A 25,607-nucleotide genomic window follows, 5' to 3' on the forward strand; every position below is an offset into this window, starting at 1 on the left:
AAGTGTACCTTGTGCTTGTCGCTACTCTCTTAGTTGAAATATTTCTTTCCCTCCCCCATACCAATGCAGCAATAGTCTTCCAGTGCTGCATTCATAGAGCCCTTTTAATTGCTGGATGCTATATTACAACTTCTTTGAATAGAGGAGAGGGCTTACAAAGCAGGCATAGTCTGCATTCTTGAAGGGTGCCCGTGACAAGTCCAGCAGCTTGTATTAACCCCTGCAGCACTGACAGTTTATTGATGTGAAGTTATGGGCCGGGTGGGTTAGATGACAGAAGATTTCAACTAAGAGAGCAGCCACCAGCACAAGGGGCACTTCTCACCTAATGTATGTTCTGTCCCTTATGCTGATTTACAAAAAATAATTAAACTTAAACTTTAAGGAGTATAAGTCAAATAGACTTAAATATTTAATCTGTATATCAGGACAGTTAGTAATGATAAAGTACAAAATGCAACATGCTATAGCAGCCAATGTTTGTGAAGGTTCTAATTTTTCATGTTGTGGTATACCTAGAAATAGTTAGTCACATTCAACTGGACTTGTTCTTTAATAATATTGAGGTTTTCCGGTTCTCCTACTTATCAAAGTAGCTTTCTCAGTTCAAATGAGTGTCAGAAACATACCCAAAAATGTAGGCCACACATTAAGTCATCAAACCTCAAGCACAATGGAACGTGCCAAGGTAGATGTTGTTTGTCCAAGAACAAGATGGAAAGTGTCATCTGTGTAACTTAAAAGATTAACACCTGCCTCCTACTTATTGGCACGATGGTGATTGGATTTTGCAAGTAGAACAGGGCAGCTTCACTTTCTTTTACACCTCTTATAATTTTCTTGGACAATCAACATTTGCCTTGACACATTCCATGGTGATTAGATAAAGGTAGCTGAGCTACCTGTGTGGCTGTAAATGCTAGTGTATATTCCTGGCATTGATTGGAAGTGAGTTGTGAAACGTCTTTAACATTATAAAACAACTCCAGTTGTAGTGGAGGAACTACCAGGGCCGCAAAGATTACATTTGCAACCGGGCCCTGGAGTTTCGCCAAGAGCCCGCACTGTGGCTCCTCAGCAGGGTGCTGGCTGCCAGGCTCTGAGAGTGTCTCTCCCCAGCAGTTCTGTGCCTCAGAGAAGGGGAAGTGTGGGTGGGAAGTTTGAAGTCCAACAGCCCGAAGGAGAAAGGTACCAACAGCCGATGCTTCTCCATCCACTGTGAAGTCTCCCCTCCCGTCTCTCTTCTGCATCCCAGTGAGTACTCTAATGTAAGAGGGACTCAGATGTAAGGGGTGTTCTGTGGACTCTGATGTAAGGGGGGCTTAAGACCCCCCTTACATCAGGGTTACCTCTTACATCAGAGTTTCCCCTTACACCAAAGTCCACAGAGATCCTCCCTTACAGTGTAAGTGTAAATTCTAAAAACTTCAATGTAAGGGGGGCTCTGTGGACTCAGATGTTAGGGGGGCTCTGAAGAGTCTGATGTAAGGGGCACTCTGTGGACTCTGATGTAAAGGATGGCTCTGTGGACTCTGTAAAGGGGGCTCTGTTGGGTCTAATGTAAATGGGGGCTTTGCGGACTCTGATGTAATGGGGGGCTTTGCAGCCTCTGATGTATAGGGGGGCTCTGTGGCCTCTGATGTATAGGGGGTCTCTGCAGACTCTGATGTAAAGGTGGGCTCAGTGGATTCTGATGTAAAGGGGGACTCAGTGGACTCCGATGTAAGGGGGCTTAAATCTATATGATTACAAATGTTCTTTAATCACAAATGATGTATATAGTGTATACTACAAAAAATGCCGCATTTGGCTTGAAGAAAAGGTGGCAAACCTACCTAAGATGGCATGAAGGGCGTCCGCTGCAGAACATGTAAAAGAGTTCATAATAAAAGGCCCACAATGGGAAAAAAGGGCCCCAGGATGAGTGGAAAGGTCCCCAGGCTCCGAAGGAAGGTGGGGGTCAGGGTGGCCGTTCGTGGTTTCTTGCACCAGGGCTCTGGAGGATCTAGTTACGCCTTTATCCAGTTGAATGGCACTGACTACTATTAGGCATAACAGACAATCAAATTTCACTTAATAAAAGAATATTTCTAAATTGTTTGGTATGGACAGTTTGGCATGTTGCGCTTTGCCTTCTGGATTTAGGAATTTGTGTTGGCAGTCATTTTGTAGGCTGAGCTAGTGCTTACAAGATTACAGCCTATCATCGTCATAGGAATTAGAAGTGTCACTTTTGTAGTTTGCAATTTATTAGCATATGAGCCCTAAACATATCTGCCCTTCAGTCTATGTGTAGCGGTGAAGTATGTTTAATACTGCTTTGACTATGTACTGTTGTCTGGTTAGGCCAGGGGTCTCCAAACTTTTCAAACCAAGGGCCAGTTTATTGTCCTTCAGACTTTAGGAGGGCCGCATTGTGGCCAGCTGGGGTAAAAAAATCCCCGGGCCCAGCATTGGTCAGAGTAAATATGGCCTCAGAGTTTGCAGTCAGTAGGATAAGGAGTAGTGCCCCTATTAGTAGGAGTAATTGTATCCCATCATTGGTATCGGTGAAAGAAGTTGTGCCCCCTTGTTGGTGTCAGTGGGAAGAATAGTGCCTCATATCAGTGGGAGGAATAAAGCACCAAGGGCCAGATAAAGGCTAGGAGAGGGTCACATCTGGCCCTCGGGCCGCAGTTTGGAGACCCCTGGGTATGTAAATCTCGGAATTGGCGGGATTGAAATACAGATCCTTGGACACCTACTACTGCCCTCCTCATTTGTATTACAACTGTGTTTTATCTGTTTGCTTGTAGTTCAACTTTCATTTGAAGCAGATAAGAATTGAGAACTCGAATAAAGATCTAGAATGAATAAAACATAAACCAACATCTTCATCATGTTGTGTTTTTTTTCCTGTACAGGCACACATTCTCGTAGATTGTGGAGAAGACAATATGTGCATTCCTGACCTGAAACTAGCGGCCCAATTGTAAGTCTGAATAAATAAATTTCCCTTAGTTTATTGAATGCATGCTTTGAAAAATAAAGGAAAAAAAATTAGGAAGAGCCGCTATAACTTACTCAGGACCCCAATCTGTGATGTTTGTTTTAACAGGAAATGACAGCACTCGGCAAAATGTTAAACTAATATATACACAGAAGCGAAATTCTACTACAATTTGTAGAACAATACGAATGCAGATCACAAAGTGAAGTCAAGGCCAAACATCTTATAAATACAGCACAGAATAGTTGTCTTTTTTTTTTTTTTAACACGAAATAATTTTGCCTTTGTATCTAAAGATATTTTTCAGGTCCCCTGAGGCCAAGGGGGGGGGGGGTCTGCAGGCTTAAATAAATGTGTGTAGGGCAATCCAAAGACCCCTACAGAAAGAAGAATAAATAAAAAGTGTCCTAAAGCCAAAGCTGATTTGTTGAAGTTCCGGAGGCCTACTGTATATATTTAACTGTAATTGTGATTGTTTGTGTATGTCAGTTTAAACCGGCCCGACGGAGCACTGTCTCCAGACGGAATTTAAGTTCATACGCGGTTAATTAGGTAGGCTTAATTCGCACTAAATATTATCATTTGGTGTGGCAGACTACAAAATGATCACTTTGTAATAACCGTTATTTGTTCTATATGCTGTGATTATCGAGTTATACTGATGCAAGCTATAGGATGTTAGTGTCCGCCGTATGAGTCAGTGCATGGTTGCAATCATGCCGTTTCCTGATTTAGATAAACATTTGAATACAAAAGGATGTATCCATCTAGAGGGCTAAAACATAAAGGCATTTGGGTTATTATTAAGTTGTCTTCCACTGTAACCCACCCACAAGCAACAAAGTAAACATGTTTTACTGCTTTGTGCTTTAGTCCAGGAAATAATTAAAAGTCAGTGCCAGGGAACCAAGAAAGTAAATCCGTGAAAAACATTGCCACCATGCTAAAGTCAACTCAGTTTAGTATTATCGAAATTTGAATAAACCCTGTACAACTGGATTCATCAGGCCTCTCACACTGATTGTAGGCAGAAACTGCAGCACCCATAAACTGCAATGGGCCCAAGGAGATGGTGGTGCCAGGGCCAGTGCTACCACTAGGCAGCCGCCTAGGGTGCACTGCTGCCTAGGAGCACCTGGACACTGGTGTTCCTATTCTCTTCTCTCTGCAACAAGAAATGAAATCTCAGCATCAGCAGGCAGCCACCGCTCCGTTCATACATAGTATCAGAGGCGGACTGGCGGCGGAGAACTGTGTCTGTGTCCCAACTGCCGAATGAATGGAAGCAAGCAAAGCAACAGTTTTCATACCTGGATGTAAAGAGAAACCTGTACTTGTCAAATGCAAGTTAAAGCAACAGATTAACTTAAAAGCAGCCACAGCAGAAGCCCTTAACTTCCCTTTACTCCCCCATCACTCAATTCAGCTATTGGGAGGGAAGAAACATACTCAGTAATTTCAAGTATAAAGATCATGTGACTTACTGTCACGTCCCTGGTCCTGAAGCTGAAATGCTAAGAGGGCCCTCCTTGTGGCTCGGTGTGCCTGAAGGTGGAAACAGGGAACACAAAGCCCAAAGAAGCAGGGATTGCCTGCTGTGCCTCATATAAAGCCTCGTACACACGACCGGGAAACTCAACGGGCGAAATACATCGTTTTGCTCGTTGAGTTCCTTGTTAGGCTGTCGAGGATCTTGGCGAGCCAAATTTCCCCATTTCCGTCGAAAAAGAAGACATGCTCTCTTTTTGGCTCGACGAGATCCTCAACAGTTTCCTCGTCGAAAAGAGTACACACGACCGGTTTCCTCGGCAAAAAAAAAATACCAGCAAGTTTCTTGCTGGTTTTTGCCGAGAAACTCGGTCGTGTGTACGAGGCATTAGAGATGTAGGTGTGGAGATCTCTCTGCAGGTCGATACCAGATGAGGTAGCAGTAGGACCCAGGAGAGCTAATGGTTATTGCGGGCTGCGTACAGTAGGAAGCAGGTTACAGTTGTAAGTGCAGCAGGCTGGATACAGCAGGTAAGTACTCTAAGCTGGAGCAACAGGTGAGTACTGCAGGTAGGTATAGCAAGTAGACACCAAGGCGGATCACAGCAGACAGGGCAAAGCAGAATGTGTAGTCAGGGACGGTTGCAAAGGTCAGTGAGACAGTGGTCAGCAGACAGAAGAGCAGAGATGTGGTCAGGCAAGCCAAGGTCATACACAAGACAGGAAACAAGAGCAAATCTGTAGGCATTCTGAGGTCAGAGTCGGGAGAGAGACAAGAGGTATCCAATGGCAAGCCGGGTCGGTAACGGGTAATCAGAAGCATAGGTAAAACAAGGGAACAGGAAGCAGGAAGCTGAAGACCAGTCAGCAGTATCCATGTGCAGCAGTCACTCTTTTAAAGACCAGATGGCGCCAGGATCTGTCGCACATTGCATGTGGCAGCACGTTTGCCTCCAATACGTGTGTGCGCATTCCTCGCAAATGTACACAGCCATATTAGAAATTGCCCACTGTGCCGGGCTTACGGGCAACTTTTCCTCATGTTGAAGTGCTAATGTTTGGAGTTTAGCTGCTCAAACATTTAACACATGGGGGCAGGAAAGTAGTCCTCAACACTGTGTAAGCTCCAGGTTGTGACTCCAAGAGCTCCCTCCCTTTCACTGCTAGTGGCCAAACAGAGCATTAGGGTATCTAAAGGAAGATAAGTATGTGCAGCTGAAGGGACAATATTTAAAGTTTATTGGTTGCTTTACCATAAAAGTGGCACAGCACAGATTCATTTAAGCTAAAAACTAGAACCCCAGCCGGTGTGTATGTGTGACCTGGGTTCCTCACCTACACATTGTGAGGCATTCCAGGGTTTGTGCCTGCTTTGAAGACAACAGACTTTGGTTTCTCGGGTCTTAATAAGTTCAAGTCTGGGTCCTAGAGCCCAGAGGCTCTGTAGATCTTTGGGAAAGATACAGCCTCCATTCTTTGGTCCGTTTTTTCCCTGTTAGCCAAATCTCATTATTAGTCACAGCTGCTCACAGACTTGTATATACAGTATGTGAGCTGTCTGATGCTCAGGGCTCTCTCTCTCCTTTATATATTTGAGCTGACTAATATTAATGGCTTTTCCCTCTCTCTCTCTCTCTCTCTCTCTCTCTCTCTCTCTCTCTCTCTCCTCTTTGTATGTGGCAGCTGACATATGCTCAGGGCTCTCTCTCTCTCTCTGATGTGGGAGCTTGCTGCTGGGTGAAAAGGCTGAGTGCTGATAAAACACAAAAACAAGTACATGTGTTGCCTTTTTTTATGCTAAAGACTTGCAGCATTGAACTGTGGGTACCTAAAGAATAGAAACCAGTCTGCACTAATGGACAATCAGACAGCTGGCTTAGGAAGCAATATACGCTAATTCCAACAAATTCAGAAAAAGAATGTAGTACTGCATTCTATCTCTAAACCGTGTGTACCACCTTGCTGAATTAAAGTGCAGGACAAACATGCTTGGACTTTTTCTAGGTGTCCTTGTCTCACACTTGGATTACTGCTGCCACTACCAGTTGAACCTTCAAAAAATGCATAAATGCTAAATAACTTTGGTGGCTGCTTGGTGACTTTTTTTTGACAGTTAGGCCCCGTACACACGACCGAGTTTCTCGGCAGAATTCAGCCAGAAACTCGATCGGAGCTGGATTTTGCCGAGAAACCCGGGCGGGTGTACACTTTTGGCCGAGGAAGCCGACGAGGATCTCGGCGAGGAAATAGAGAACATGTTCTCTATTTCCTCGTTGTTCAATGGGAAATTTCGGCTCGCCGAGATCCTCGGCGGCTTCACAAGGAACTCGACGAGCAAAACGATGTGTTTTGCCCGTCGAGTTCCTCGGACGTGTGTACGAGGCCTAAGAGCTGTGTGTTCTGTACATTATATTTGATATGATTGATCACATTGATGCTGTTGGTTTTCTGAATTATTTTTAAAGTCAGCCCTTACTGAGAGAAGTTTGCCGTTGCTGATGTGCTTCTGAAAATGTATACTTTCTGGGCTGCCAAGTAAGCATGCAGCCAGTGAAATCAGAAATCCCGGTCTGCATGCATTTTCTGGATCACTGGCTCATAAATTACTGATGTAATTTGATTGGCATGCCAGCCGGGCAACGTAGAATAACTGAAAATGCAATCTTTCTAGTAGCATTGGGTTTCTTCTTAAGGCCTGATAAGCAGGGGCGGACTGACCATTGAGGCACTCGGGCACTGCCCGAGGGCCCCATGCCACTAGGGGGCCCCATGCCACTAGGGGCCCCATCAGGGTTGCCAGGCTCATTAAAACCAGGGACAGTATGTAAAAATCTGTGGTTTTTTTTACATCTGTCCCTGATATGTCCAAAACCGACATGCTTTTGATGTGAAAATCCTGAGATTTTAGCTTCCCTCTCTGTAATGCCTCCTGGCTTGGTGACCATCTGTAAGCCCGGGGGGGCCCATAATCTTCTATTGCCCGGGGGCCCCATGAGTTGTCAGTCCGCCCCTGCTGATAAGGGTGCCACGCCATGATCATCCATACTTACTGCCTCACTATTTAGGCTAAAACCATTTAAATATAGGATTGAAAATTTGGGAAATGGAAGTAAAGTTGTGAAAATCAAAGCAAACCTTCTGATGCAAAAAGGACACATTAGCTATACAACATGCTGAAAATAGTTTTGTTTTATTAATTCTCAAGTCAACTCTCCTCCTGAAATAGCCATGTGCTGAAATAATAGGAAGAGCCCCATCACTTCGGAGTCCTGTCTCTTTCAACTTCAAAGCACAGTTTGTCCCTCGACACACCCCCTCAGCATTCCGGGCAAGCATGTGACCGTGCTTTGATATGGAGCCATGTAGATCCCCATAGTGTTAAGAGACACAGAAGCAGCTTCAAGATGCAGCTCCTGCTGGATTAGAACATGAGGACTTGGGAATTTTCCATATGTTTCTTTTTTTTTTTCTCTATAGATATTTACTTTGATCTGCTTAGATCACTAATACATTAAAAGTGTTCTCTTTCCTTTAAATTTAAAGTGTGCCTGTTATACATTCACAGTGCAAGCAGAGTTATAACCCCTGATACTGCTAACTCCATCCTAGTGGCATGATGATCAACTTTTCCTTTGGATGCTCTATTGGCTACGAAGACATGAAGGAATTATTTGCATAGTTGTAGCCCCAATCCTAAAATGAGAAGTAAACCCCTTGGTTTTTATTTTTGATGGAAGTAATGACATAAATACCTTCTGCTTTGAAAATATAATGCTGTCCTGAATGTTGATTATTTATTTTTATTTTACCCGTTATACAATGCATGAACTGCTTACTGGCCTAACTTAGTACACCCCATGCTGTATCCCAGCATGAGAACCCCGGCGCCATTATAGCCACTGTGGGCACCCGGCTGTGACAGCTTTGGGCTTCACGCCCGGGCACGCACTGTGCATGCACAAGTCGCGCTGCGTGTTCCCAGTGGACAGGCAATCTTCTGGGACCTGTCACGTGTCCCAGAAAATTGCAGAGGGAGGGGCTGCCTAGGAGAAGAGAAGGAGTTGCCTAGGCGGCCCATGGGAGAAGGGAGGAAGTGGGACAGAAAGTCCCCTTCAAAAGTACCCCCCCCCCCCCCCAAAAAAATGACATGCCACATGCGGCATGTAAGGGGATGAGGAGTACTTAAGGCCCCGTACACATGACCGAGTTTCTCGGCAGAATTCAGCCGGAAACTCGGTCGGAGCTGGATTCTGCCGAGAAACTCGGTTGTGTGTACACTTTTGGCCGAGGAAGCCGACGAGGAACTCGTCGGGCCGAAAAGAGAACATGTTCTCTTTTTCCTCGTTGTTCAATGAGGAAAGTCGGCCCGCCGAGCTCCTCGGCGGCTTCCACACTGAACTCGCCGAGGAACTCGATGTGTTTGGCACGTCGAGTTCCTCGGACGTGTGTACGGGGCCTGAAGCGGAAGTTCCACTTTTGGGTGGAACTCCGCTTTAACACTACCCTACCAGAACACCTACCGACTAAACAACCCCCCAACAATAAACCCTTACCCTATCCCTTAACAGGGGTGGTATCTGTATGGAGTGGACCTGTGTGCAAGATCAATGGCTGGGCCCACTTCCTCAGAAAAAAAAGTGACTATGTGTTTATTTATTATAGGTACTTATATAGTGCTGTCAATTTATACAGCACTTTTACATTATATACAGAATATTCACATAAGTCCCCGCCTTCAAGGAGCTTACAATCTAAGGTCACTTACTCACAATCATACATACACATAGTAGGGTCATTATAGACAGGAGCCAATTAACCTACCAGCATGTCTTTGGAGTGTGGGAGGAAGCCATAGTGCCCAGCGGAAACCCACACAGGCACAGGGAGAACATGCAAACTCCAAGCAGGTAGTGTTGTGGTTGGGATTTGAACCGATGACCCCAGTGCTGCTAGGTGGAAGTGATAACTGCTTAGCCACTGTGCTGCCCCAATTTCCTCTTGCAGCACTGAAGTACTAGGCTCAGTTTCTAAGAGGCATAATGTTTGTATTCTCATATACCGTATATGCTCGAGTATAAGTCGAGTTTTTCAGCACATTTTTTTGTGCTGAAAATGCCCCCCTCGGCTTATACTCGAGTCACCTTTTTGCGCCTGATCTCCCGGACTTTGCGGACCCGGTACCAGCCGGTCGTAGGTCCCCTGGACCCCAAACTTGGCACACATGTAGCTCTACAAGTGTGCAAAGTTTTTTGGCCGGGGAGCACCGATTTTTCAAACCCGGGCACCCCTTCCATAGACTCCCATGTTAAATGGTAATTTCTCCAGTGACTTTGGGGACCCAGTACCGGCCGATCGTAGGTCCCATGGACCCGGAAATTGGCACACATGTAGCCCAGTTTCTCCTCTACAAGTGTGCAAAGTTTGTTGTCTGGAGGACCTAAGGCTGGGGAGCACCAATTTTTCAAAGCGGAGCAACCCTTCTATAGACTCCCATGTTAAACGTCAGTCTAGTCATGGACACAGTGAGGCATGGGCATAGTGAGGCATGGGCACAGTGAGACACAGGCACAGTGAGGCATGGACACAGTGAGGTATGCACATGGACACAGTGAGACAAAGTGAGAAACAGTGAGGCATGCAGATGGACACCCTAGGCTTAGGGTTTTTTGTGGTAAAATTCGGTGCCTTGGCTTATATGCGGGTCAGCTCAGTTTTTTGTGGTAAAATTCGGTGCCTCGGCTTATATGCGGGTCAGCTTATACTGAAGTATATACGGTATATCTCATCATATGGTAAATCAAACATATGGCAAATATACAGTCCTGATCAAAAGTTTAAGACCACTTGAAAAATGGCAAAAAAATCATATTTTACATTGTTGGATCTTAACAAGGTTCCAAGTAGAGCTTCAACATGCAACAAGAATAAATGAGAGTGAGACAAAACATTTTTTGAGCATTCAATTTAATGAAAACAACAAATAAACTGAAACAGGCTGTTTTTCAGCTGATCAAAAGTTTAGGACCACATGCCTTTAAAAGGCCAAATCTGTGTAAAGATGTGGATTCATTGTCATCTTCTGTCAGGTAGTCACACGTTGTGATGGCAAAGACAAAAAAACTCTCCCTTTTTGAACGCGGTCGGGTTGCTGAACTGCATAAGCAGGGTCTCTCATCAAGACACTGGACAATCCTCGACCCAAATTAAGGCCCTTACTTGTGCTGACTGCAGCCCCATAACCATCAGACGGCATCTGAGACTGAAGGGCTTCAAAAACAAATAACGTCTTCAAAAACCTTGTCTCCTTGAACGCCACAGAACTGTTCGTTTGGACTTTGCAAGAGAGCACCAAACATGGGACATTCAAAGGTGGAAGAAAGTTTTATTCTCTGATGAGAAAAAATGTAACCTTGATGGTCCTGATGGTTTCCAACGTTACTGGCATGACAATGTTTTCTACGTGCCACAGTGGAGGGGGCGCCATAATGGTCTGGGGTGCTTTTTCCTACAGTGGAACAATGGAGCTTCAGGAAGTGCAGGGGCGTCAAACGGCCGCTGGCTGTGTCCAGATGTTGCAGAGCGCATTCCTCATGACTGAGGGCCCTCGTCTGTGTGGTAACGACAAATGCCCGCAGGACAAGGGACTTCTTCCAGGAGAATAACATCACTCTTTTGGCCCATCCTGCGTGTTCCCCTGATCTAAATCCAATTGAGAACCTTTGGGGATGGATGGCAAGGGAAGTTTACAAAAATGGACAACAGTTCCAGACAGTAGATGGCCTTCGTGCGGCTGTCTTCACCACTTGGAGAAATGTTCCCACTTACCCCATGGAAACGCTTGCATCAAGCATGCCGAAACAAATTTTTGAAGTGATCAACAATAACGGAGGAGCTACTCATTACTGAGTTCATGTTTGGAAGTTGGATTTCTGTTTTGGGGGGGTTTCGTTTTTTTTTGGAGGTGTGGGCCTAAACTTTTGATCAGCTGAAAAACAGTCTGTTTCAGTTTATTCGTTGTTTTCATTAAAGTGAATGCTCAAAAAATGTTTTGTCTCACTCTAATTTCTTCTTGTTTTATGTTGAAGCTCTACTTGGAACCTTGTTAAGATCCAACAATGTAAAATATGATATTTTGCCATTTTTCAAGTGGTCTTAAACATTTGATCAGGACTGTATAAACCAGTATCATACCTGGGAACTTGGGCCTGAGACTGGGGTGAAGGCTTATAGCAGTGCACTGTGTCGAAAGGAATAGAATAGTTGTGGCATTCAGAATGCTGATATGGTGGCAATGTTTGGCTAATTATATGGAGCTAATATTGGTGCATTAAAAAAAAACTTGTGTCAGTGGTGTTCTTGGAAGGAAATAATGTCCCTGCTGATTTCCATCATCCAATCATGCACAAGCAAAAAATGCTTTTTTAATTATTATTATTATTTTCCTTGCACCTGATTGGGTATTCTTTACAAAGTGAAGCTTTACCACATTTACTAAGCTCTGGGGAAAATTAGTGCAACTGCACTCGCAAAGTGCACAGTCTGTTTGGCTTTTGTAAATCAACCCCATTGTGATACGAAAAAGAAATGATCATTCAAAGCACTGCAACTTCTTTTAATTTTACAGAATACTTCTTCTGTGCACGTACTTTCCTAATTGTGATTCTGATTTTTGTAGGGATAAGAAACAGCTAATTATAGGAGAGGAAAACCACATCCTGTTAACCATAAATGCACGGAATGATGGTGAAGGGGCATACGAGGCTGAACTCTATGTCAATGTACCCGAGGAGGCAGATTATATAGGCGTTGAGCGACACATGGAGGTAAGTGCTAAATATCACAAACCCATCTGAATGAATCACCTAACTGATGAATAGAAATCTGCCTGCTAATTCTCTCTGCCAGAAAGACTCGGAACTCTACAGGCAGACATCTGGCAGCCATGGACAGTTGATGTAAAACATCATATCCTATTCTTTTAAGATAAAGCTCATTGTCAGCAATTTCCTGTCCGCTAGAAAAACAAAGGATATTGTAGTTTACGCAGAGGATAGGTTTAGGGAGTGTCCAATAAAACGTTGCCGTGTAAGACCATACAATGGCGCAGCCTGCTGTGTAAGACCATACAATGGTGTGACACAATACATTGTATATTTTATCTGGTTATCTTTGTTTTTTTTTTGTTTTGTTTTTTTAAGGTAATGGGAGTGACTAAAAATAACTAAAAGTTCCTCCCTAGGTCGCTCCTTGGGCCGGATTCAGAAAGAAGATACGACGGCGTATCTCCTGATTCGCCGTCGTATCTCTGAGTCCGGCCGTCGTATCTATGCGCCTGATTCATAGAATCAGGTTACGCATAGATATGCCTAAGATCCGACAGGTGCAAGTGACTTACACCGTCGGATCTTAGGCTGCAATTCCAGGCCGGCCGCTAGGTGGCGCTTCCATATCTTTTACGCGTCGAATATGCAAATGAGCATTTACGCCGATTCAGAAACGAACGACCGCCCGGCGCTTTTTTTTTACGTCGTTTGCGTTCGGCTTTTTCCGGCGGAAAGTTACCTATAGCTATAGCAGGGGTAAGTGCGGCGTATCCTATGTTAAGTATGGCCGTCATTCCCGCGCCGAGTTTTGAATTTTTTACGTTGTTTGTGTAAGTCGTTCGCGAATATGGCCGGACGTAGTTTACGTTAACGTCGAAACCAATGACGTCCTTGCGACGTCATTTGGAGCAATGCATGCTGGGAAAATTTGCGGACGGCGCATGCGCTGTTCGATCGGTGCGGGGACGCGCCTGAGTTAAATAGTACACTCCCCCTAGCCGCAGAATTTGAGATCCGCCGGGGGATTTACGTTACGCCGCCACAACTTTAGAGGCAAGTGCTTTCTGAATAAAGCACTTGCTTCAAAAAATAGCGGCGGCGTAACGTAAATCAGATAGGTTACACGGATCTAATGATCCGCTAACCTATCTGAATCTAGCCCCTTCTCTTTTGGTACCCCACCACAATAGTCACAAAAAAATGTATTTGCTTATGAAAAGTGTGTACGGTGAGAAATGACGCCAGACATACTGAGAAATAGATTTTGGGTGTTTATACTCTGTAGGGTTAGTATTGGGGTTATGGCAGAATTTTACTGGAGTTAGTAGGTTGCAATTACAACTTTTATGGATAGGGGTTTGTGGTTGTGGGTTTGGGTAATAATGAGTTTTCAAAGATCACACTCTTACAGAAATAAACTTTAAAGTGGATTTCCACCACTTCATAAACCCCCCACTATATACTTATTATGAGTTACCATTCACACAGCACAAAAAAACATTTTTGAAAATATTTCTAACCTTTTTGGTTGTTTCTCTGGAGCAGGTTTATATCTAGGATTTTGCTAATATTTTTCAGAATTGTATTTATTTATTACGTGTACTTATATAACGCCATCAAATTAGAAAGCTCTTTACATATTTACATACATACACATACGAGGGCCGCCTGAAACAGGAGCCAATTAACCTACCAAATAACTTGCAATGTGCAATCAGGGGAAAGGCAATGTGCACATATAGTATACCTACCTGCGTTGTGCGTACGGCACAGAGCGGTCCTGAATCTCCTCTCTAGGTATCCCCCTGTCGGCACTCTTGGCTACTTCTCTTCTTGGTGCGCCCTCCCTAGGAAACCGCTTCCTATGGTGGCACACCTGTGGGCCCCCTCCCAAGCTGGGCTGTTTGTGTCTATTGACACACACTGTGCGGCTCGGTCCCGCCACCCCGCTCCCATCTTACAACATTTGATTGACAGCAGCAGGAGCCAATGGCTCCCCCTGCTGTCTCTGAGCCTGCGAGGGAGGAGAGAGAGAGAGAACCAGCATACTGCAGACAGGCACAGCACTGGATTAATCAAGGACTCAGGTAAGTGGGGGACGACGACAACTAGTGGAAGTTCTTTTTACCTTAATGCAGGTAATGCAACAAGCCAGGTAATGTAACAAACCAGTAGGGAGCAAATAAGAGAAGTTGGTAGTGTTTACATACACTTTAGGTCAGGGGTCTCAATCTGGCGGCCCTCCAGCTGTTTCGAAAACTACAAGTCCCATGGCGCGCTCCTGAGGGGGCGTATTCGGCGCAGTATAAATTATATAGTGAAAAGGACTACAGCGCTACTAACAAATAATCTCAAAGAAACCACACAACAAATAACTAAATAATACAGCAGCAATCAAAAAACGGTGAACTAAACCAAATGATAAATGAATAAATACTGATGCGCTCGTATTAACTCATGTGCAATGTGAATCGTACATATACAATCAAGCAAAAAACCTGGTGAAGAAACTCTTAATATATGTGAGTAGATCAGGCCCGGACTGGCCATAGGGCAGACCGGGCGTTTGCCCGGTGGGCCGGGGTCCGCCGGGCTGCTGGGCTGCATGTCTGGGGGATGAAGAGCCGGCCGCGAGTTCTAACATGCAGCGCTGGCGTTCTAACGCCGGCCGCTGACTTCCGCATATGCTGGGTGGTGGTGGGAGGAGTCGATCCATGGCAACCCAGGCCGCCACTAAACAGGAAGTCGGTGTTCGCGCGGCCGACGGTCACCTGGCAACCAGGACGCCAGGAACGGAGGAGGGACAGGGAAGCAGAGGAAGAGGCCTTGTGCACCACCACCTACCGAGACCCGCCTCCCGCACATGAAAGCCAGCAAGGTTCTGCGGCCGCCTATGGTGGAACCGAATGATCAGCTGAACGTGGGAGGAGCTGGAGGAGGTCTTCTGACACTAACTGCTTACCGCTGCCTGGCATGTGGATGGAGCTGAAAGAAGTGCAACAAGGTAAGAACTTGCCAGGTGGTGGGGGGGGGGAAGCGCTGGGATGAGGGCTTTCCAGTCAGACCTTATCACTGGTGTATGACCCCCTCCACTTGGCTGCACCCCCCCCTCCTTTCCACCTGGCTATATCCTGTCCACCTGGCTTCACCTCCCCTCTACCGTCCACCTGGCTGCACCTCCCCTCTACCATCCACCTGGCTGCACCTCCCCTCTACCATCCACCTGGCTGCACCTCCCCTCTACCATCCACCTGGCTGCACCTCCCCTCTACCATCCACCTGGCTGCACCTCCCCTCTACCATCCACCTGGCTGCACCTCCCCTCTACCATCCACCTGGCTGCACCTCCCCTCTACCATCCACCTGGCTGCACCTCCCCTCTACCGTCCACCTGGCTTCACCTCCCCTCTACCGTCCACCTGGCTGCACCTCCCCTCTACCGTCCACCTGGCTGCACCTCCCCTCTACCGTCCACCTGGCTGCACCTCCCCTCTACCGTCCACCTGGCTGCACCTCCCCTCTACCGTCCACCTGGCTGCACCTCCCCTCTACCGTCCACCTGGCTGCACCTCCCCTCTACCGTCCACCTGGCTTCACCTCCCCTCTACCGTCCACCTGGCTGCACCTCCCCTCTACCGTCCACCTGGCTGCACCTCCCCTCTACCGTCCACCTGGCTGCACCTCCCCTCTACCGTCCACCTGGCTGCACCTCCCCTCTACCGTCCACCTGGCTGCACCTCCCCTCTACCGTCCAACTGGCTGCACCTCCCCTCTACCGTCCACCTGGCTGCACCTCCCCTCTACCGTCCACCTGGCTGCACCTCCCCTCTACCGTCCACCTGGCTTCACCTCCCCTCTACCGTCCACCTGGCTGCACCTCCCCTCTACCGTCCACCTGGCTGCACCTCCCCTCTACCGTCCACCTGGCTGCACCTCCCCTCTACCGTCCACCTGGCTTCACCTCCCCTCTACCGTCCACCTGGCTTCACCTCCCCTCTACCGTCCACCTGGCTTCACCTCCCCTCTACCGTCCACCTGGCTTCACCTCCCCTCTACCGTCCACCTGGCTGCACCTCCCCTCTACCGTCCACCTGGCTGCACCTCCCCTCTACCGTCCACCTGGCTGCACCTCCCCTCTACCGTCCACCTGGCTGCACCTCCCCTCTCCTGTCCACACCTCCCCTCTCCTGTCCACCTGGCTGCACCTCCCCTCTCCTGTCCACCTGGCTGCACCTCCCCTCTCCTGTCCACCTGGCTGCACCTCCCCTCTCCTGTCCACCTGGCTGCACCTCCCCTCTCCTGTCCACCTGGCTGCACCTCCCCTCTCCTGTCCACCTGGCTGCACCCCTATCTTCCGTCCATCTGGCTCCATCCCTCCACCTAGGTGCACCCCCCTCTTCTATCCACTTTGCTATATCCTGTCCACCTGGCTGCACCTCCCCTCTCCTGTCCACCTGGCTGCACCTCCCCTCTCCTGTCCACCTGGCTGCACCTCCCCTCTCCTGTCCACCTGGCTGCACCTCCCCTCTCCTGTCCACCTGATTGCACCCCCCCTCCTGTCCACCTAGCTACACCCCCCCTCCTGTCCACCTGGCTCCACCCCCCCTTCTGTCCACCTGGCTGCACCCCCTCTCCTGTCCACCTGGCTGCACCCCTCTCCTGTCCACCTGGCTTCACCTCCCCTCTCCTGTCCACCTGGCTGCACCTCCCCTCTCCTGTCCACCTGGCTGCACCTCCCCTCTCCTGTCTACCTGGCTCCATCCTTCCCCCACCTGGCTGCACCCCCTCTCCTGTCCACCTGGCTGCACCCCTATCTCATGTCCACCTCCCCTCTCCTGTCCACCTGGTGACACCTCCCCTCTCCTGTCCACCTGGCTGCATCCCTCCACCCAGGTGCATCCCCCTCTCCTGTCTACCTGGCTGCACCCCTATGTCCTGTCCACCTGGCTCTATCCTTCCCCCACCTGGCTGCACCCCTATCTCATGTCCATCTGGCTGAGAGCACTGACCAGAGTGTTCTGGCGGGGGGTGTCCCCCTGTCAGAACACAATAAATCAGCAGGGAGATCGCTGTACTAACATTGGATTGTTAGTACAGGGGCTCCGACCTGAGCTGTCAGTATAGTGGTGTGTACAAGGCTTAATGCTTTATAACAGGTTTTTCAGTATTCACAAAGCCAGTTACTAAGCATTACTTATAGAGCCAGTTATAAAGCTTGTTTGATTTCTTACTATTTAAGTGGTTTACAGCATTTACTTTATAAATATACCTTGTCTGTTTTTTTATGTATCTGGCACTCAATTTCTTTGAAAACATTTTTCGGCACACTATGCCCTAAAGGTTTCCCCTGAATTAGAGTAACCCCCATCTTGTGCTGCTTTATACTATTTTCAGGACTCCGCCATCAAAACCGGAGTTAAAGTAATCAAATCCAAACCCTGGAACCCCACATCCCATCATCAACCGCCCCCGCAAAATACTGCCTCCCCGCCCCCCCCCCCCCCCGGGCTGCTCAGTCTAAAATGCCCGGGCCTATTTTTTGTCCCAGTCCGGGCCTGGAGTAGATCATGAAAAAGTCCTGACGATTGAATCAGTCAGTCTGCAGTGATCCTTCCCTAATTGCCAAGCTCTCACTTCAATGTGATCAGGTTACAACAACCTCCAACAGCGATCAGATGTTTCCAGTTTCATTCAGTCACATGCAAAAGAGGAGGAAAGGAAACATAGCGCAATATTGTACCATATAGATGTGGATAAAGGCTGCACTTAGTGCACTCACGTATCCTCGCTTATGTTATAGACAGGGCATGTTGCCGCTCAGTTTAAGTGGACTCCTCACTCGGGATAGACATTCGATGGTCCGTCACTGTAGGCTCCTCCCCCACGCGCATCGTCACTTGTCACGTGACTTAATCATGGGTATAAATTATATATCATCATCATCATCATGAGGCATTGCAGGGCTGACAGTTACACGCATGACTCCCACAGGCAGAGGAATGAGACTTGTAGTTTTGCAACAGCTGAAGGGCAGCCAGTTTGAGCCCCTGCTTTAGGTGGTTCATTAATTGCAGTGCAGTGGATTAGCGATAGCATTGTGGCATTGCAGCTTTGGTTCTTTATTTCATTTCCCACCAGGAATACTATTTGCATGGCGTTTTGACATCATGCTAATATACGCTTCCTCTGAGTGCTCCAATTTCATGCCACAACCTTAAATTAATGCAGGTAGTTTGATGTGTTTCCACGAAAGCTGACTCTGTAAGACTGTGTATGATTGTGGCGGGTACATTAGAGTGTAATGTTCTGCAGGGTTCCACGAAAGTGCTGAATATCTACACTATGTAAAATTAGCACATAATAAATAATTCACCCACAATTCTTTTCCCAAGGGCCTGCGGCAACTTAACTGTGAATACAAAATGGGAAATGACTCTCGGACGGTAGTATGTGACCTCGGAAACCCCATGGTGGCTGGAACCAATGTAAGTTTTAAGCAAGTGGACCTCACTCAGAGTTACAGTATGCTTGAGAGACTCCATTTTATATTTGTTAGACTCGTAGAGTTCTCCCTTAAAGTTTTTTTTGCTTTAACAGATATTCTGGAACATAGATGTCCAGGAGTGACCTTGCTTGTTAACACGGCCATACATTGATCTAAATTTGGTTCAGCAGGGAATTGTCCAAATTTTCATCTATTGCAGGCTGGTTACACACCATTTATCGAATGACTTGTGTACAACTAGCCTGTTGAAATTTTTTCTTTCAATCAGTAGTGCCAACTATGGCCCGGAATCACAAAGCAAAGCACTATCTCGAGATACGCTGCGTAAGTGCAAATATGCGCCGTCGTATCTGTGCACCGTGCCCACAAAACTAGATACGCCTGAAAATAGGCTTCATCCGACCAACGTAACTTGCCTACGCCGGGGTAGAGTGGGCGCATATTTACGCTGGATGTATTTGGCGCACCCATTGATTTTCTATTCACATATGCAAATGAGGGAGAAACGCCGATTCACGAATGTACGTCTGTCCGACGCAGTGCGCGTAAAGTCATACGTCCGGTGTAAAGTTATGCCCCATAAAGGAGGTGTAACTCAGCAGCATCCATGCAAAGGTCTGCACCAGGGAACTCAAGCCGTCGTATTTTACGTCGTTTACGTTGGACGTGAATATGGCTGGGCGTAGTTACGTTCACGCCGTAGGCAGTGATCCGTCGTATCTTAGGGAGTAGATCCGACGTGATTCTGAGCATGCGCACTGGGATGCGTGCACGGGACGGCGCATGCGCCATTCATTATACGTATCTGTCTGAGCCTCAGCCCATCATTTGCATGGGGTCATGCCTCATTTGCATGGCTCACGCCCACTTCCACATACGCCGGCTTACGCCTAGGAAACCCAGCGCAGATTTGGCAGCACTGGCTTTGTGAATCCAGTGCTTGCCTCTCTGCGCTGCGTCGGCGTAGCGTAAAGAAGATATGCTACGGCGGCATAAATATGTGCCGATGTATGTGAATCCGGGCCTTTAGCTATAGTGTATTCTGTATTCTGGAAATCTCCCTGCTTTTGGAATACAAAGGCTTAGTGGGAGGGATTCCCCCATCAATATTGAATGTGTAGATAGTGGAATCAAGTAATTTTCAAACATAATGACTGGTGTATGGCCAGCCTTATGCCTAGTGCACATCATACGAATACAAAGGATCGTCCGTTTTTTTTTTTGCATGCTAGCCTCATATACCAATACCAATAGGTTACCAAAGTTTCGATAATTCTAGTAAGACAGACTACAACTTTGGAAGGGATATAATGTATTGTGTTGTAATGTATTATTTCATTTCCGAGCATGTGTGGTCTTGGTCACACGATTTTTTCGCACAAATACTATACTAATTTAATCAAAATCGTTTATTCTATTATCGTATTAGAATGTCCCTTTGGACAACTGTGTACTAATGATTAGATTATCGGACGATCACTCCGAAAGTGGTATTTTTCGTCTGATGTTCTCATCGTGTGTACTAAGCATAATGCCGCTTTCACACAACCATTTTTCGGGTTCTAAAAAATTACGTTTTTAAGGGTCTAGAAAAAACTAAGTTTTTTTCAATCCGATCATTAAAACGGCCTTGCCTACACAAGATCGTGAAAAAAAAATGCTCTAGCAAAGTGCGGTGACGTACAACACGTACGACGGCATTATAAAGGGGAAGTTCCATGCGGATGGCGCCACCCTTTGGGCTGCTTTAGCTGATTTTGTGTTAGTAAAAGACGATTTGCGCTTTTCAGTCTGTTACAGAGTGATGAATGTGCTTACTCCATTACGAACGCTAGTTTTACCAGAATGAGCGATCCCGTTTCATAACTTGCTTCTGAGCATGCGCGTTTTTTTCACGTCGTTAAAGCCCACACACGACCATTTTTTACGACGTAAAAAACGACAACGTAAAAAACGACAACGTTAAAAACGACGTGAAAAATTAGAGCATGTTCTAAAGTTTTAATGCCCATCTTTTACATCATGAAAAATGCTCTGGAGCCCACACACGATCGTTTTTAATGACATAAAAAAAAACATCATTTTTTAGAACCCGAAAAACGGTCGTGTGTACGCGTTAGGCATACAGTTGTCTCAGTCAGTTGAAAGCTGATCTAACCTTATCTCTTAAAGTGGAGGTTCACCCAAAAACGTAATTTTTAACATTAGATTGAGGCTCATTTTGTCAAGGGGAATCGGGTGTTTTTTTTTAAATCGAAGCAGTACTTACCGTTGTAGAGAGCGATCTTCTCCGCCACTTCCGGGTATGGGCTGCGGGACTGGACGTTCCTATTTGATTGACAGGCTTCCGACGGTCGCATACATCGCATCACGATTTTCCAAAAGTAGCCGAACGTCGGTGCGCAGGCGCCGTATAGAGCCGCACCAACGTTCGGCTTCTTTCGGCTACTCGTGACGCGATGTATACGACCGTCGGAAGCCTGTCGGACGGCTGTCAATCAAATAGGAACGCCCAGTCCTGAAGACCATACCCGGAAGCGGCGGAGAAGATCGCTCTCTAAAACGGTAAGTACTGCTTCGATTTTAAAAAAAAAAACCGATTCCCCTTCACAAAACGAGCCTCAATCTAATGTTAAAAATAGTTTTTCGGATGAACTCTCGCTTTAACAATATAAAATGCTTTGTAAGTTATGGAATAACAGGTCTCTTTCCTCTTTTAGCTCTCACTCGGCCTTAGATTTAATGTACAGAGGTTAGAAAATGCAGAAAGCATCAACTTTAGCCTATACGTGAAAAGGTAAGCCTTGTAATACATGCAGAAACATCACAATTTACAATAGTTTCTAGTATTTGCTGTTTATTTTAGCTGTTGGGGGGGGGCAGAGCAGTGGCACAGAGCCATAGGATAATAGAAGTGTGCGTGTTACACTTATTGTGAAACAGTTTCTGTGAATGTGTTTAAATAGCTTTCTTCTGGTAAGCTTAAAATTTATATGGTGGTGGTACACAAGTTTACCTTGGTGGATATCCTATCATTTTAAATATCATCCGGTGCTTTGGGGACAAAAAATAAGGACATTTAAAATCCTCGTACACACGGTTCGATTGTTGGAAGGGGTTTGTCTGTTAACAGACTGTTGTCCTAAAATCTTACAATTAGTACGCTCCTTTTGAAAATTGTTTTCCAATTTTCGGCCAACTAATATTGGATAGTAAATTTTTCGGCGGACAATGGCTCCACATCTGATTTTCGTATGGTCAGTATGCAAATCTGTCACACAAAAGTCAAAAGTACAAACACTGTACACAACCAGACTACACACCACTGAGAGGCGATCCACTGCAGCTTGTAACCCTGAGGCTTTTTGTCGGCATAACGTCCGATCCTCGTTTACTCCATCGCTTTGTGGCGCTCATCAGCCTTTAGGATGCCTCCTGGTTATTTTTGCCAGGTGTCACCAATACTTTTGATTGATGCAATTCCTGCGATCCGATTCTCTGGATCATCCTCTTTGTTACCGACACTTCCTGGTACAGGTCCCGGGCTGGGTTATAGCCGCAAGCATTTAAGGGAGTTAATCAAATTGAATTACTTGTTGCCTGAAATAATTCTTATTTCTTAATATGTATTACATTTGTATTACTTTTTTTTTGGTTAGGACTAAAAAAATAACTTTTTTTGAGATCTTTGAAATGAATTTAGTTTGTGTTGAATAAATAATATATATATATATATATATATATATATATATATATATATACACACATATACACACTTTGGGGTAGATTCAGGTACAGCTGCGCGCTCCTTACGGAGGCGCAGTGTACCCTTTTTACCCTGCGCCTACGCAAATTATTTGCTCTACGCTTCATTCATGAAGCAGTAGCCACGTAATTTGCGTGGGCGCTCTTCAAAAATGCCCTGCGTAAGGGCGCCTAATGTAAATGATCCCGTGGGGGGCGGGAATCATTTAAATTAGGCGCGTTCCCACGCCGAGCGTAGAGCGAATGCTCCGTCGGGAAACTTTCCCGACGTGCATTGCGGTAAATGACTTCGCAAGGACCTCATTTGCTTCAAAGTGAACGTGAATGGCGTCCAGCGCCATTCACAATTCACTTACGCAAACTACGTAAATTTCAAACCTCGCGACGCGGGAACGACGGGGATCCTTAGCATTGGCTGCCCCTGCTTTTAGCATGTGCAGCCTTACGCGAAACCCGACGTACGCAAACGACGTAAACTGCGTACGCAGGGCTCGCGTAACGTTGTGAATCGGCGTTAGTATGCAATTTGCATACTATACGCTGACCACACCTAGCGGCCAACGTAAGAATGCAGCCTAAGATATGAGGGCATAAGAGCCTTATGCCACGCATATCTTAGGCTGTAGTCGGCGTAACGAGCTCTCTGAATCAGGAGAACTCGTTACGCCGGGGCAAGTAAGCAATTGCGCTGCGTAACTATGGTTACGCAGACGCAATTGCTACCTGAATCTACCCCAGTATTTATTATATACAAACTAGAGAAATATATTTAAAAGATCTGAAAAAAGTTTATATATTTATTAGTGCTGTCAGTTAAACGCGTTATTAACGGCGTTAACACAAACCCATGTTAACGCTGTCAATTTTTTTATCGCGCGATTAACGTTCGGGGGTTATACCGGGATGATGCCTGCAGCCGCAGGCATCATCCCGGTACCGTTGTTTAGAGCGGGCGATCGGCTATCCAAACATAACAACCGATGCGGCTAAAAGCCGCTCGGTTGTTATGCCGGAGGAGCGGGAGGGGACATCCCCCCCTCCCGCCGCCTTTCGCCGCTCTGACCGGGCCTCCCGTCCCACCGGGAGACCCGATCCTCCATCCGGCGCCTTCTGTGTTCAGGCGGAGACTGACACTAAGCCGTAAACGGCTTTGATTCAGTCTCTGCATTGAAACCACGGAAGCGGCGTCATGACGTCACTTCCGGGTTTCTCGGCTGCCAATGGCGCCGGATTTAAAAAAGTACACAGTATTCAGAATCGCCGTTTTCGGCGATCTGAATACTTTGAAGTGCAAAGGAGGGCTCGGAGGTCTTTTAGACCCCCGATCCCTCCATAAAGAGTACCTGTCACCACCTATTGCTGTCACAAGGGATGTTTACATTCCTTGTGACAGCAATAAAAGTGATCAAAATGTAAAAAAATTAAAAAACACAATTTAATATTATAAAAAATAAATAAATAAATAAGAAAACAAAAAAAAAATTTTTTAAAGGGTGAACCTCCTTAATCGCGCGATTAATCGTGAGTTAACTATGACATTAATGCGATTAATCGCGATTAGAAATTTTAATCGCTTGACAGCACTAATATTTATATATATTTATATAAAACAATTAAAATATACAGTACATCTTTTTATAAGATGTAAAAAGAAAGGAATAAAAATGTAATGGACCTTTGTAACATGCCAGACTCCTTGTAGGACACTGCATTTTCCCAATAGCAGTCCAGTAGTAAATTGCGTGACTTTTATACCTGACAAAGGGAGATAAAACAATTAAGAAATTTCAAAACACTATCAAGATAGGAGAAAAGGAAATCTCAAGGAAATGCGGGAGGGGAGGAAGTGGAGACACAGAAGGGTTATTATCACAACATGATGACCTTGGAGTCATACGTCATAATCTCAGCCATGTTTTTCCAATGCAAAAAGATCATCCATCTCCCAAGAAAATCACATTATTAATGAGGCTTTCGCAGCTTGGATGTGCCTTGTGTGCTACAAAGGGGACAGGAAGTCGTGTTAGTAGCAAGAGGGTGAAAAGAGCAGATCCACTTTGTGACTAGGGTGTTTTTTTTTTTAACATATGTTGTTTTGTGTCAATAGTGGAAGATTTATGAGGTTGATCTCTACCCCCCCCACAGTGTTATTACTGGAGGGGAGATTAGGGCTCAGGTCAGATCCTTCTAACTTCCTTCTGCCCTAAAACCAAACTGCTGAGGCTTTTAAGTATGTATCTATTATAAGCTATTATTTTAAAGTCTGTACAAAATGATCTTCTCTCCTTACGACTTTCATATTTTTTAATTAATTGCCATTCCTATAATTTCATGATGGATCTTGTTTTCTTTCTCTAGTGGCTAAACACCAGAGCATGCTGGTGTGCTAAATCATTTTATTTAAAATATATGGACATTTTTTTTAAAAAGCTTAAATAGAGTAGGGAAGAGTTGGACCCTCTATAAAGCCTTTTTTAACCACTTCCATACAGGGCACTTATACACCTTCCTGCCCAGACCAATTTTTAGCTTTCAGCGCTGTTGCACTTTGAATGACAATTGCGCGGTCATGCTACACTGTACCCAAACTACATTTTTATCATTTTGTTCCCACAAATAGAGCTTTCTTTTGGTGGTATTTGATCACCTCTGGGATTTTTATTTTCTGCAAAAAAAAAATAAAAATTACCGAAAAATTAAGAAAAAAATACGTTTTTATTTTGTTTCAGTTACAAAACATTGTAAATAAGTATGTTTTCTCATTCACTGATGAGCACTGATAAGGCGGCACTGATGGGCACCGATGAGGTGGCACTGATGAGGTGGCATTGATGGGCACTGATGATGGGCACTAATATGCGGCACTGATAGGCGGCACGGATGGGCACTGATAGGCGACACGGATGGGCACAGATAGGCGGCATGGATGGGCACGGATAGGCGACACGTATGGGCACGGATAGGTGGCATGGATGGGCACGGATAGGTGGCATGGATGGGCACTGATAGGCGGCATGGATGGGCACTGATAGGCGGC

General features: G+C 45.9%; 1 protein-coding gene across 1 annotated transcript in view; it reads left to right on the forward strand.

Moving 5' to 3' along the window:
• ITGA8 (integrin subunit alpha 8) overlaps positions 1-25,607 on the forward strand; it is a 266,086-nt gene that overhangs the window by 176,722 nt on the left and 63,757 nt on the right. The window contains exons 19-22 of the mRNA XM_040352410.1: positions 2,904-2,971; positions 12,153-12,300; positions 18,693-18,785; positions 21,526-21,602. Of these exons, the coding sequence (XP_040208344.1) occupies positions 2,904-2,971; positions 12,153-12,300; positions 18,693-18,785; positions 21,526-21,602 (386 nt within the window). The remainder of the gene's footprint in view (positions 1-2,903; positions 2,972-12,152; positions 12,301-18,692; positions 18,786-21,525; positions 21,603-25,607) is intronic.

Source organism: Rana temporaria, chromosome 5 (genome assembly GCF_905171775.1).
Source record: "Rana temporaria chromosome 5, aRanTem1.1, whole genome shotgun sequence".
NCBI lineage: Eukaryota > Metazoa > Chordata > Amphibia > Anura > Ranidae > Rana > Rana temporaria.